A 15353-nucleotide genomic window follows, 5' to 3' on the forward strand; every position below is an offset into this window, starting at 1 on the left:
GGCTAAAATTAATCTTTAAATTCTATATTATAGAGTGAGTCATGAAACTTGCATAAAATGACAACCTGTTATAGTAGGCCATGCTCCATAAACAAACAGTTGACAAATGAAAGTTGTAGGTGACGTGCTGAATAATAATTTTATTACAAAGTAAGGTTATATTTCCTCACTGCTATTATGGATATGAAATACGAAAGAAATAAAATAACAGTGATGTATTTAAACAGTCCAAAGTATTTTTTAAATGTTATATTACCAGTCATATGCTAAACATTCCCTACAGAGAGACACAAAATATTAATTTCGCAACTTCTGTTCGAACAGCTGTGGAGACATCGGCCATATTTAACTAACTGTTAAACGAGTTAACTACCCGAAATCCTACATTTAAAATTAACAAACTGTTAACAATCTCTTAAACCAAACTGGTGTTGAAAATATACAATTTTATTAATTAACAAACTGTTTAGAGTTTAATAGTCGTTAAATTTTCTAACAATACTTGGAAAAACCGGCCATAAGTCCTTCAAATGTTCATAACACCTTCAACCTGAGTCCATATTTAAGTACACATCGACAGTTAGTATTTGAATGTACAGTTATTGTTATCATACACAATGATTAGTTTACAAAGAAAATAATGTATTTGCTCACATACATTTCAGTCATTATTTTAAAAAATGGAAAGAATGCGAAAAGAAAGGGAAGAAAAGACAGAAGTTGAGAAGGAAAGAGAGAAAATGTGACGAGACTAGAGAAGATGAAAAGAGAGAAAAGAAGAGATGGGAAAGAAATAGGAATGGATTGGAGAGAAAAGGACAAACAATCACACACATCATTTGGCCTTGACATTGTGTCTTTACGAGATTATAAACTATTTTTATTGAGGGATAATTTTAAGGGATATAAAATAAACAAGTTTTTCTACATATTACATAACTGTCATAAGTCAACACATAATAGTTTTAGCAATAGTCCAAAATTTATAGTTTATTCTACAAAGACATTCACATACAGTAGTTCTTTTATACCCTTTCAAAATTTGTCTCGAATAAAAACAGTTTATATTTTGGAAGTTTATTTTAATATGCAATTTCAAATTTCATTATTAAAGTTTGTCCCAATATAACCTTAAGACGCAAAATGTCTGGGTACCAGCACTTAACCCCTTACCGCATTCTAGGACAGATATGGCACATACCGGTTTTATATTCATATAATTTATAATATAAGCATATAATATTTCAAACTGCATACTGGGACAGATATGGCACATACCGGTTTTATATTCATATAATTTATAATATAAGCATATAATATTTCAAACTGCATACTGGGACAGATATGGCACACTGTCAAGAATTGGATTTGACCATATGTGACATCAGTTGAGAAAAAAAGAACTACTTAAGTTATTTGAATATTAAACCGGTGTGTGCAAGACTGTCCCATGCGGTAAGGGGTTAAAATCATTAATTTTGACCACACTAAATTTCCTTCACTTAGGTAAAACAATTTACAGAAGCAACCAATATATATTTTAGAAGTCCCATTATACAGCCATTTTTTAATTACAGAGAAAAAAACTGTTATAATTTTAAAACCATTTATCACGTAAACTATGGAAAGCCAATCATAAACTGCACAATTGAGGACCATTTTTGCAAAACTTGCTAACTGCAAAATTTTCAAAATTGATATTTTGATGGATTTGTTAACATAAGGCAGGCCTCTACATGATGTTAAAGGCGTCTTAGTAAAATTTGATTATTTCTCTTCATTGTAGTGTGTCAAAGTGTGATCGTTTTTCCAAAACTTGCTTTCTGCTATGTGAGAGTTACAGCAAAATTTTTCTTACTACAGTGTTTTTCTCTCCTGTAAAATTTAGTTTTTTCAGTTAGCAAGTTTTGCAAAAACGGTCCTCAATTCTTCCATGACTTAAGTTTTTCCTTTCTGGTCAGATATTTAAAGATGTGGTATCAATTACCAAGTTATTTAGTATCAATGGTATTTATGTTAGTGAGGTGGTATTTAACGAGATGAGATTGAGGATTTGCCTTGTGATCACCTGACATTCGCCTTACAGTTGGAGAAAACACCTCGGACAAAACCCAACCCAACCAGGTAACCAGCCCAAGGAGGAATCGAACACACATCAAAGCACAGCTTCAGATAAGCGTGCAGCATGCCTACCATCTGAGCTATACCAGTGACTGTTTGAAGTTCGAATGCAAACAACAATGATTTGATCAAAAAGTAAGGGGTTATAAAACATTTCATTCAGGTCTTTCAAGTGAAATTACGCTCATAAAGAGATTAATTAAAATCAACGTATTTGCCAAAAAATTACGCAATATCCACATACACACTACACATATACATAGTCCATCTCATTACTCTAAAGTTCCTTACTGAAGGTGAGTGGTCTCAAAATTACAGCTTTATGTCACTTTCATATTTATGACGTCCATATTTTCAACATAGTTCCGCATTGTAGCATCATGGTCTAAGACAGCGTTTCTCAAACTTTTTTAAAGTGGGGACCACTTTTTTAAGTCAGAACAGTTCCGCAGATCACCTTACTCTCGTTCCCTTCGAAAGCAAATTTATAATTTTTGTAGCATATTTTAATACCAGCATACTTATATTTTAAATTAGAATTAGTTAATTAAAATTAATTTAATTCAATTAATTTTATATTAGTATTAGCTAATTAAATTAATGTTAATAGAAGAAATTTTTTTTTTTTTATTTTTTATTTTTTATTTTTTTAATAATTGAAGGCTATTACAGTTTGGATAATCTTTGACTTATTAACTAAAAAAAAAAAAAAAAAAATGTTGGTACTCACATTAGGGAGATGAATGAGCCTGTCGATTCTTACACAGTTGTTCTAGACCTATATTTGAATGACTAGATATTTATTTAATGGCACTAGAATCACTGATATTAATATCTTCACACACAGCTTCTGAACTATTAGCAGTGTCTAAATGAAGTGTATCATCACGTTTCTTTCTTTTCAAAGATCCGGATCGAAGCCAGTTTTCCATTATGTATAATGGGCACTATTTAACAGAGACATAGACAACTACTAGCTTGTACCACATAAGAAGGATTTAAAGTCATAAATACATGAAAAGGTTCAGTACTTTGTTCCTCTGTAATGAATTCGGGTGGTTCCTGACTGGGTTACAGGTGCAGCACCAGGAGTGCAGGGAAAAGATGGCGAGAAACACCACGTTCATAGTGCTTTAAATCCCTCTTTTGTTGCTGAAAGTAGACTGGGAAGTCAATAGACGGATAGGGTAATAAATTTCATAAAATGTCAGTACTGGGAGAAAAAGTGAAAGCGATTGTCATGTGTAATTTCCTATCTCTGAGATTTTCAGCTATAATGTAATACGCAATTCGTTTGAATTTTATTTTTTCTTCTGTCTTTTTTGAAGGACCACAAGGGCAGACCTCGAGGACCACAGGTGGTCTGCGGACCATAGTTTGAGAAACACTGGTCTAAGACATCATGCTACGAGTTACGAAATGCACATTGGTTCGAGTCCTCACAGAGATGGAATTTTCTCATGAAATTTCGACCAGTGTATGGGACTGCTGCCCACCCAACATCATAATGAATTTAGTGAGTTACAATAGGTTGCGAAATCCGATTTCGAAAACCAGCTATAACTTGAGGGATCACCATGTTACCTTTGTTCTGGTGGATAAACGTTCACCTCTGCCGAGGCATGGTGACATGAGACCAGCAGCTGGCTGGTCGGTCCTGACCCTTTATTAGCTGTTCGCACCACAGATTATTATTTATATATTACTATATTTTCAATACAAAAACAATTTGCATGCAGTACACTTTTATATTTAACAAAATTTAACACATTTTATTCAATAAATCTGTGATCAATCTTACCAAATTTAGGCGTGAGGGATTTTGCAGTCCGACTTCTAGTGCCTTCTATAAAGAATTCAACAGCAGCATCTCCATCTGTGACTAGTTTCTGCACATACTCGCTGAATGTGGTCCAATACAACTTATCACTGCCAAATGAGCGTCGCATAAAGAAAGCACAGCAATCTCGAAGCAAGTGTCCCATCAGCCACATTGAATGAAAGTCTGCGAGGAAGGAAACTGTGTTAGTTACAACTTAAAATTTTAGAATGAAAGTCTTCAAAGAAGGAAACTATATTAAAAATTATAATCTTAATCACATTCAAAATGCAATTCTTAATGTCTATAGTACATTAATCAGCTGTACTAAAATTATACATTTATACACCGACGGATCCTTGATCTCCAGAGAACAAGATGCAGGTGTAGGTGTTACGTGCTGTCTTTTCTCACTTTATAGATCTCGTGGATACGGAACAACAAGTTTTGATGGAGAAATCATTGCAATAAGTGAAAGTCTCAGAAATCTTCTATGCCATATCAATAAATTTAAGAACGCAGTTATATTGTCATACTTCAGAGCAGCTATTCTATCAACAGTCTCTAAACACACACCTTCATCTCAAACAGCAGAAATAACTAAAATGCTCTCTCAATTAATAACACTCAATAGAAGAATTATATTCCAATGGATACCATCCTATTGTGGAATCCTGGGAAACGAGAATGCGGATGCTTCAGTAAAGAAGGGCAGCACTGCTACTTACAGACCTGTTACTAAATCTACGTATTACTCTGTGAAAAGATTTATTAAATCTACATACTTAGACTTCAACAAACAAAATTTGATAACACAATCTCAAGGGGAAAAATGGAACTCTCTGCATCATAATCCACAGTTAATTCCCGATTTACCACGAAAATCGTCTGTAACTGCATTTAGATTGGCAACAGGCCATGATTGTTTGCCCAAACACCTGTATAGAATTGGAATATATCAGTCCCCTAACTGCCCATTGTGCAACTCAAACCAAGAAATGGATTCGAAACACCTCAAATCTGTGCTTCAGTGGTTGACCATGATGATATCTTTGAAAAATATTGGAGTGCAAGAGGTCAAATGACTTTATTGTCAAACGCCTGGCATTAGAAAACAACAACAACATTTATGAACATTCATAACTACATAGACAACTGTATGTTCATATTTAGAATCACTTTCATGTACGAGTCAGTGTATATGTACTAAGGTAAACAAAAATATTGCCAGTGTTGAAATTATTAAGTCCTAATGTGTGGTTCATATGAGCTACAGTAAACTGCACGTCAAATAATTGTAGTTTAACCTTTGGTTGTATATTTCTAAAACTGTGTACCGTGAATAGGTGCTTTTGATGCTGGGCACGCGTGATGCTCAATTCTTTGGCTTTGAAATATTCCAGTCAGGCAATTTTTTTGTTCACCACTGTATGTGTATGTGAAAGCATGTGAATGTAAAATCTACCTACCTTCTTTAACATCCACTTCGAGAATTTAGTGAAGAACTGTTTTCAGAACATGGGAGAGGTGAAAGTAGGAAGAAGAAGAATAAAGTGCATAACATTTGCTGACAACATGGCATTGTTAGCAGAAGAGGAGTTGATACTAAAGGATATGCTATTGGAGCTAAATGACAGCTGTGAGCAGTATGGAATGAAGATAAATGCAAACAAGACGAAGACCATGGTCATAGGAAGAAAAATAAAGAAGGTAAACTTGCTAATTCTAAATGAGGCAATAGAGCAAGTGAACAGCTTCAAACACTTGGGATGTACTCTAAGCAGTAACATGAGCTGCAGCCAGGAAGTCAAAAGAAAGATGGCAATGGCCAAGGAAACTTTTAATAGAAAAAGGAGCATCTTCTGTGGACCTCTGGAAAAAGAACTACGGAAGAGACTAGTGAAGTGTTTTGTGTGGAGTGTGGCATTGTATGGGGCAGAAACATGGACATTATGACGAAGTGATGAGAAGTGAGTAGAAGCATCTGAAATGTGGATATGGAGAAGATTGCAACGTGTGAAGTGGACAGACAGAATAAGAAATTAAGTTGTGTTGGAAAGAGTGAGTGAAGAAAGATGTTCCCCTTACATTCATCCCCTCCACTCTGAGCGGGCCCAAGTGCTTGCCAAGCTCACGTCTCCTTTCCCCGTGCTGCAGCGCGCCTTCCTTCCTGTGCGCCCTCCCTTCTGCCAGACGCGCGCTCGACTCCCAAGGCAACGAGAACTTTCCCACAGTTGCCATAATATATATTTTTTTAATTGAATAACAAAATTTTTGTAGTATTTGTTGTATGTATTTTTCATTCCTATGTTTATTTTAAAATAATTTTCTTTGACTCATTTAAAATATTCGTTTTGACTGCATACTTAAAGTAAAAACATCATTTGGCAATGAAATTTTGATTACTCGAAAAAGAAACTGTAGCTTTATTGTACGTATTTCTTTATTATACTGAAACTTCGAAATAATATAATTTTTCTTGGTGTGATATTACGAATTTTTAACTTTAATTCTATCAATGCTTCATTATTTGCAGTGCAATTAAAATATCCCCATTAAAGCACATTACAGTAGATTCTTACTGATCTGGCCATTCCTTGCACAGACGTGTGCTGAATTAGTGAGAGTGCCGGATTAGTGAGAATGCCGGATTAGTGAGAGTGCCAGATTACTGAGTGTGCTTAAAATGTTAATAAATTTAAATTCATAAGCTGCGCCAACCACTTATAAAACGAAACTAGAACATTCCACATGTGGCTGGCGCATGTAAGTACACGCACCTATATATGTATTATGAAGTACCCACGAGCATTTCCCAGAAAACTGCTACAGTAAAAGTGATAGGAAGTACACTAGAAGGAGACCAGATAATTGAGAGGCCGAGTTATTGATAGCTGCATTAGCGAGAGTCTAATGTATGTTGGTATTATAATTTAACTCATCTTAATATTTTCCTTTAATGTGCTGACAATTGCTCGGCAAACTTCTGGGATTATTTGTCCGATAGCCTGTTTTGAAATTCGCAAAGGGTAATTGAAGGCTTGTAAACAATTCCTCTGTCACCAAGAATCATAAAGTCAGTGCGAATCTGGAATATTGACATATACAGACAGTCAACCAAAAATAGTGTTATACATAGCCTACTTTGTTAATTACACAGTAACATTTTGCAAAGAATGGAGTTTAGGACAATAAATACTGTCCTATCTTGACTTGAGATTGGTTCTCGCATGTTGGTGGCTGCTTTTTTTAAAGTGTGGTCCGATTATCATCAATAATTCTTCAAAATTAGTGGAAATCATTCGAGTAATTCTAAAGTTTCTATATTGGCCACCGATTTCTTGAAATTTTATAGCACTTAACAAATTACTCCCTAGCCGCTTCTTGTACAGCTTGTAAAGGAGAACCGAAGCGAACATCAAGTCGGCCATGATTGTTCCTAGTACTCCTAATTGCTAACTGCTTGGAGCACTGTATCGCGAGAAATGCAAAAAATCATCTCAAGCTTCGTGACTGTATGATATTAGACTGTGGTTCTACCATAGTCTACTATATACAGTCACGAAGCTTGGGGTGATTTTTTGCAATTCTCGCGATAGTTGCTAGCTGCTTGGAGCGCTGTGAGTACTAGGAACAATAGACTGTGCCACAGCCATCGTGATCTAATACAGACCGTAAGGCAGACCATGTGACTCGCTTAACCCGGTCACGAAGGGCGGCGTTTCAACCATATAAATTAGTTGGAATGCATAAACAGCAACATATGTTTCTCTAAAATGTAGTGTAATTCCATTAATAAAATTTAAAACAATGATTAGGAGACACTTCAGACATAATTCACTTGCGAGTTAAGGTGTAATATTATTTATGGTGTGAAAATTACGTTGTTCGTATGTGTAATACCTGCCTTTATTTCGATTAAATATTTCGAAATTCTTGTACATTCATTTATGTACTATTCAATAATTTTCAATTGCACCGCACGGATATTTAGAAATGTTAAAATTATAGGTTATGTTTACTGTACCAGTTACCCCTTTCTGTCTAAATTTAGTGATCTCCAATGCCTTGCCATTCATATGAAAATTATAGGTTATGTTTATTGTTTACTATATTTAACTTATATTCCTAAATTCGCAATTATACATTATAATTAAGCATAATGTCATGTATGATACTCCAGACATTCAATTTGTCTGTATTTTAATACTACAATTGAGTACTGAATTATTGTATTTATCTACTACTTAAGAGACGAAGTAACACAACTGTACATACACTAATTTCATTGGAGTGGTATGGTAAATGTTTTGTCTAAAATTAAGGAAGGTAGATGTGCTAAATTGAAATCACAATATAAATTCTTTTTTATTAAACCTCAAAATAGCTTCCATTCTAAACTTAAAATGTTGACACAAACAGATTATGTTAACATGTAAAATTCTCTTCACATTAAAATAACACAGTTTTGTAATTATTTCTGCAACATATTATGCAACAAGAAGTAAACGGAACTTATGGACACATTACACTATATAAAGCTTAGCAATGATATGCAATAAAGTTATAATATAATATTTCACTGAGCTCCATACACTGAAATAGAAAACCCGGACAAACAATATGGCCTGGTCTATAGATCGAAAAGGCATTGACTGTGCCGTATTTCGCATTTTTGTGAAAAGGTATGTAAACTGAAATGTTCGTTATCGGTTGTAATAACTGTAAATGGCTAAAATACAATAATTTGTAATAATATGGGACAAGGAGACGTTTGTAGTACTATAAATTGTAAGAAAAATTGGTTAAGTTATCCTTCTTCCAAAAGATCCAGGGATGTGAGTTTATAGAATATAACATATATTTTATGAAAATAATATATAAATCTTATGCATTTCATATTTCAATAGTGGAAGGAAGGTGTTAATTTTTTCAAAAGAACATGATATCGAAAGTACAATACATTTTATCGTCTGCTAGGGAAAGAGTCTGTGATGAGGCGATAATAGCGATCCTGGTGATGAGCAACTATCTATGTTTGCATATTTAGTAAGTATTGAGCTTCGTGACTGTATGTACTAGACTGTGGTTCTACTGTATATGAACCATGGAGCAATGCAATGACAAACATCTATCACAAAGCTACTTGAGCACTCAACAGTAAGTTGCCTATTGATTTTAACGTGGATAGTATGCTACACTGATAAGTATATCAAATAAGTTATAATAACATAATGGCATAGCAATAATAACACATTCGTTTTATGTACATTCTTTCAATTGTCAGACTGTGCAATGCAATGGTTTAGTTACCAGTTTGTACTTACCTATACCAGCTGCAATTGCTGGCATTTCAATCTTATAGTGGAAACAGAGATATGCCATGAGAATAAAATCCCCATAGCTGCGATGACTAGGAGCAAAAATCACTGGATTTTCACCTACTGTTGACATAACCTACAAAATACAAACAAATACATTAAAATGAAATAAAACGAAAATAAAATTAACTTTTTATAAAAAAATATACCCAAAAAACTGTAAACGTAAACATCAAGAACTACATAAAGAGTTTGCGGGAAAAACGATGAATGTCACTTTTCTGTTAAGGATTAGATAATGATCTAATTGAGTCTATAACTGCAAGATGTAGTGCTGTTTCTATAGAAAATAAAGGAAAGGATTACTGTATTCGTGGTGATAATTCTCCTTTTTACCATTTTTCATAAGAACAACATAAAATTTCGCAGTGATCCATTGAATTAGATAATGACATCAACCTTAAGAAAACTGTGACATTCATCGTTTTTCCCGCGAACTCTTCACATTTAATTACATTGCGACCAGAATCCACTTATACAGTTGGAACCACCGATTCTGGAGAATGACCTTGCTGACAGTGCCAGTTGATGAGCTATTTGTTGTCCTTCATGAATGAGTTGGCGATAACGTTTTCCTCCGCTAGTATCATTGTTATGAAACATACAAATGGACCACAATACAGTCCGAGTGGATAATTTGTAGCGTGCTGCAAGCAACTTTCGTTTGCAATGATTTTACAGTACGCCTCCCATGTAATATTTGTTTAGTTTTTGGAGGTGATTGTCCAGAGTCCAATAGAATACTCGGGCATGCATGTTTACTCTTATGTCCTCCCATTCCAGCTGCGACAGAGATAACAACCGATCTTGCAGCGTTGAGGAACTCGCTCTGGAGTTCACATTAACAAAATCCATCTGCCAAAATCGCTGGCGCCCACTATACAAAGATAGACTTGACTCAGCTTCTACCATAAGTAAGCTGTTGTTATAAGTGGAAACTGTAAATCATGTCCTGAAGGAATATGGATCAAATTCTCGAAATTAATGAAAAATGACTGAAGTATAATACAGGAGGCACTCAGCAGCATCCGAGTAACATTTTTTCTATGAGCCAGAAAGTTGCACATTCGATTCCAGATGGTGTTATGAATTTTTCCCATTTATCTAATCTCTCCAGCTGCACTATGGCCCTAAGTTTCACTCAGCCTCTAATAGAAATAAGTACCAGCATATGCACATTAGAGGTATGCACAGGCTCGGGTTAAGCCCATGGGCCTAGGCCCGGCTCAGGCCGATGGGCTGGACTCAGGTTGAAATTCACTTATGCATGTCGGGTTCGGGCCTTAAAGAAACGCAAATTTCCCCTCCCCTCCGCGAATTATGTACATTGATTAAAAAAACAATACGAAGATTTTAATGCATGCAGGATTAGATGCCCACCTGGTATCCATCCAAAACAGTAAGACTACTGGTATCGTCAGTTGTTGTTTAGTTCACTATTGTAGTATTTGTCTCGTCTGTACTCCATCTTAGGCACAGAGCATTGTTTATTTGTTTACCTGGAGACTGGGAGATCACTCTTTCTCTTGCTCCTACTGGAGTGATATCTCTCGCAGCTGTTCCTGACCCCTGTGGTCTCTGGCCCCTGCTTTATCTTCTGGTCTTCGGGCTTGGGCTGATAATTATTTACTAATCTCGAGTTTTAGGTGGGGTTTGGGTCTGATTCAGGTCAGGCTGGGCCTAAGAATTTCGATCCATGCAGACCTCTAATGCATTTCTATTGTTACTCAGTGCTGAATGTCTCTTGATGTGGGAGCCATAAAAGAATCTTTTGGGCCAATGTCATAGAAGAAACTCATCATCATCATCCTTCACGAATTAGGCCTCTGTAGACTTGTTTCGGGCCCATCTAGCAGTCGTCTAAAAGGTCTTCATGGTTGACGATGTCCTCTAGGTTTATACTGCATCATAATTTTTGGGATTCTTGAATTTTCCATTCTTCTTACATGGTCTAGCCAATTTAATTTGTATCTGTTGATTTTTTCTTCTACTAACTCTACTTCTAATTGTTCTAAAATTTCTTCATTCCTTTTTCGGTCTAAAAGAGTATATCCTGCTGTCCTCCTGAAAATTTCATTTCCATTGCTTTGATTCTGTTCATGTCGTTTTTCTTTAATGTCCAAATCTCGCTTCCGTATAAAAGGGAGGGTAATGCTAGTGTATTATATATTTTTATTCTTGTAGATTTTTGTACTAATTTAACTTTTAATGTATTGTTTATTATTCCTAGAATTTGTGTAAATTTGGTAATTTTCTTGTTCACATCTTTTTCATTTTGATAAGATATTTCACAACCCAGATAACTGAAATTTTGTATTTGTTCGAGGCATTGGTTATTGTGTATTATCTTACTTCCGACTGGGTCTTGTCCTAAAAATGCCATTACTTTTGATTTTTGTGCTGAAATTTCCATCCCAAAATCTTTTAATATTTTATTTAATGTGATCAAGTCACAGTGGTATAACTGTTTCATCAAATGCAGAGGAAATGCTGCATTACAAGCCTGTCCAGAGGCTAAAAGTGGCAGCCCCACTACTGGACTACCTAACGATAAGGCTAGTAACCTATCTTAGGGAAAATTACATTACTTTCAAGCCTCAGAAAAGCAGTATAAGGATAGAAGAAATTCATTGAAACTAATAAAATAAGTATAGTGGAGGTGTTGTGCTCCTAGCACATAGGCTGAGTGTAGATAATGAAAATAAATATAAAGGGAATTTTTACGTTTAGAAAATTAATTCTAATACACTTAATTCACAAATTAAAATTAATCACTATGACATTTCGAATGGGACTGTCTCCTTATATTTTTGTCTTTATAATTGCTTTAACTGCAAGGTCATTGCATGACTGTTGATAATGTTGTAGAGACAATGGATCACTGCCAACTATCGACAAGTTTGTGAACCACTATGTCATTTAACGGCCATACCTACAAACATGTCCTCCATACACAATAGGGACTAAGGTCTTGCGAAACATTATCTGTAAATTTGTAGTGGAAATAGCATTTACCTTCTGAACATAATAACCACTGTATCTGACAATGGTCAGATAGCTTTGTTTTGTCCAGCTACTTGTATACGACTATATTTGTCAGATAAGGACAGACAATGAGAAAGATAAAGACCTCCCGCTGTCAGCGGAATTTGTGACACATAAATGAAAATTAAATTCAAAAAAGATAGTGCAAAATGATCATTAAGAGCAAAAAATAGTTGGACCATCTGTAGCGAGTTAGATTCCCAATTACCTTATGGTTGATCAGATTGATGGCCTTCTGAACGCAAGTCCAGTGTTTCACCACTGAGCTACTTTACTCTGTAGTTGGCCTATAATGTTATTTGTATTAACCCATTGGTTAGACCTACGGTCCAGTTTTGTACTGCTTTCATTTGAAGTGAAATTCGAATTTAATTCAAATTACTGTCATCAGCATGGAACGGATATTTAGCAGGTACTAAAGTATAATATTGCAAGTAGTTATGGTATGAATGAGAGGGTTTGGAATTGAACGGGTTACATCAGCTGCTTGTCTATGTGGATGACGTGAATATGTTAGGAGAAAGTCCACAAACTATTAGGGAAAACACGGGAATTTTACTGGAAGCAAGTGAAGTGATAGGTTTGGAAGTGAATCCCGGAAAAACGAAGTATATGATTATGTCTCGTGACGAGAATATTGTACGAAATGGAAATATAAAAATTGGAAATTTATCCTTTGAAGAAGTGGAAAAATTCAAATACCTGGAAGCAAAAGTAACAAATATAAATGATACTCGGGAGGAAATTAAACACAGAATAAATATGGGAAATGCCTGTTATTATTCGGTTGAGAAGCTTTTATCATCCAGTCTGCTGTCAAAAAATCTGAAAGTTAGAATTTATAAAACAGTTATATGACCGGTTATTCCTTATGGTTGTGAAACTTGGACTCTCACTTTGAGAGAGGAACATAGGTTAAGGGTGTTTGAGAATAAAGTGCTTAGGAAAATATTTGGGGCTAAGAGGAATGAAGTTACAGGAGAATGGAGAAAATTACACAACACAGAACTGCACGCATTGTATTCTTCATTTGACAGAATTAGGAACATTAAATCCAGACGTTTGAGATGGGCAGGGCATGTGGCACATATGGGCGAATCCAGAAATGCATATAGAGTGTTGGTTGGGAGGCCGGAGGGAAAAAGATCTTTGGGGAGGCCGAGACGTAGATGGGAGGATAATATTAAAATGGATTTGAGGGAGGTGGGATTATGATGATGGAGACTGGATTAATCTTGCTCAGGATAGGGACCAATGGCGGCCTTATGTGAGGGCGGCAATGAACCTCTGGGTTTCTTAAAAGCCAGTAAGTAAGTAAGTAAGTTATGGTATGAATAATGCAACTAGATTTGAAAGCTGTCAATTGTAGTGAATGATAAAACTGTGCGTTCATTGTTTAATTGACGAAATTCGAGCCATTCTATACTACTGGCCACAGCTTCTGCTGATGTAAACTCGTGAGTGACTTCAATAGGTGGTGCTCACTTTTTAAATGTAAGTTCGAATGTACAGCCTCACTGTGATCTACAAATTAATACGCATGCTTCATTAGATGCATTCTCCAGTCTTTGTGACCCAGCTCTCCTCCGTTATATTTCAGAGAGTTGTGAACAAAGGCTCTACATGGTTCTACCAGACATCATATCCACTGAAGCAGTGTTTCCCAAACTTTTTGAAGGCACGATCGCTTTTGGGTGAGATATTAGTTTCCTCCACCCTCCCCACTATCATAGTGTTCCGCGGCACACTGGTGTGCCTCAACAAGGTGTAAGGTGTGACGTGAACTTTTACCTATTATTGTAATAAATTAATAAGATTAATGAAGAGTAATTAAAATTATATTAAAATTAAATTTCTCTCTCTGCTGACAATATCAGCCGCCGTTGTTTCATTCACCGCGAAGCCATTGTTGCTAAGTCTTTGCCATCTCCTCTGAAAATTGTGATGGACGAAGAAGTAAAAGTCATGAACTTCATCAAATCATGGCCCCTAAATACAAGGCTTTTTTCCGTTATGTGTCAGGAAATGGATCAGAGCACACTACACTCCTCTTACATATAGAAGTGCGATGGTTATCACGAGGTAAAGTGTTAACGCGAATGTTTGAACTAAAAGAGGAGGTACCGTACTTGAATTGTTTACTATCGAGGGCATGAGTACGTAGATTTATTTGCAGATGATGAATAGGTTTCTAAGTTGGCACGAAAATATTCTGACTGATATGGATAAGATTCAAGGATTTGTGAATAAGCTGAATTTGTGGATACAGTTTATTGAAAATGGGTTGTTTGAGGTATTCTCAACTGTATGGCCCCTTGCTGACGGTAATAAAGTGTTGATGGACTTAATTAAAGAACGTTTAGTAATCTTACAGAAGTTCAGGGATTATTTTGGAGAGAGTATTCAAGATTTCGACTGGGTTCGTGATCCATTCATTGTGGATTCAAAACATCTTCTGAATAATATACTCGTACAAGAGGAACTGGCAGATTTAAAAGCAGATAGAACATTGAAATTAAAACTTCTCGAAGGCCTTTGGAAAAATTTGGATTGTTAATAAGGACTGAATACCTGGCTATCTCTGAGATGGCAGTTAATATGTTATTGTCATTTTCAACTACATATAAGTGTGAACTTGGTTTCTCGACATTAAATGAGCGATGCTGATATAACCTCTGCAGTTGCGAACTTGTTAAATATTTTTTTAGATGTTAAATGAAATTAAAAAATCAAAGAGAGAGAGAGATTTAAATCCATCGATGAAGAAATGAGGCTTGCACTGTCAACAATTCTGATAAGTATCAGCCCAAATATCACATTGAAGGTATGAGTAGTTATTTACTTTAATATTAGAAATGTGTATTTTCCAGAGAAAATTAAAGTTAATAAATTGTTAATAAATGCAAGAGTCGATTTCTGTTTTATAATAATGATGACAATAATAATAATAATAATAATAATAATAATAATAATAATAATAATAATAA

The 15353-nt window shown here is 35.3% G+C and overlaps 1 protein-coding gene across 3 annotated transcripts in view; it reads right to left on the reverse strand.

Moving 5' to 3' along the window:
- Gnpat (dihydroxyacetone phosphate acyltransferase) overlaps positions 1-15353 on the reverse strand; it is a 134567-nt gene that overhangs the window by 47578 nt on the left and 71636 nt on the right. For all 3 annotated transcript variants that reach the window (XM_069841141.1, XM_069841143.1, XM_069841142.1), the window contains exons 4-5: positions 9268-9397; positions 3923-4126 (exon numbers count right to left, since the gene is read on the reverse strand). In XM_069841141.1, the coding sequence (XP_069697242.1) occupies positions 3923-4126; positions 9268-9397 (334 nt within the window). The remainder of the gene's footprint in view (positions 1-3922; positions 4127-9267; positions 9398-15353) is intronic.

The sequence above is a fragment of the Periplaneta americana genome, chromosome 12 (genome assembly GCF_040183065.1).
Source record: "Periplaneta americana isolate PAMFEO1 chromosome 12, P.americana_PAMFEO1_priV1, whole genome shotgun sequence".
Lineage (NCBI taxonomy): Eukaryota > Metazoa > Arthropoda > Insecta > Blattodea > Blattidae > Periplaneta > Periplaneta americana.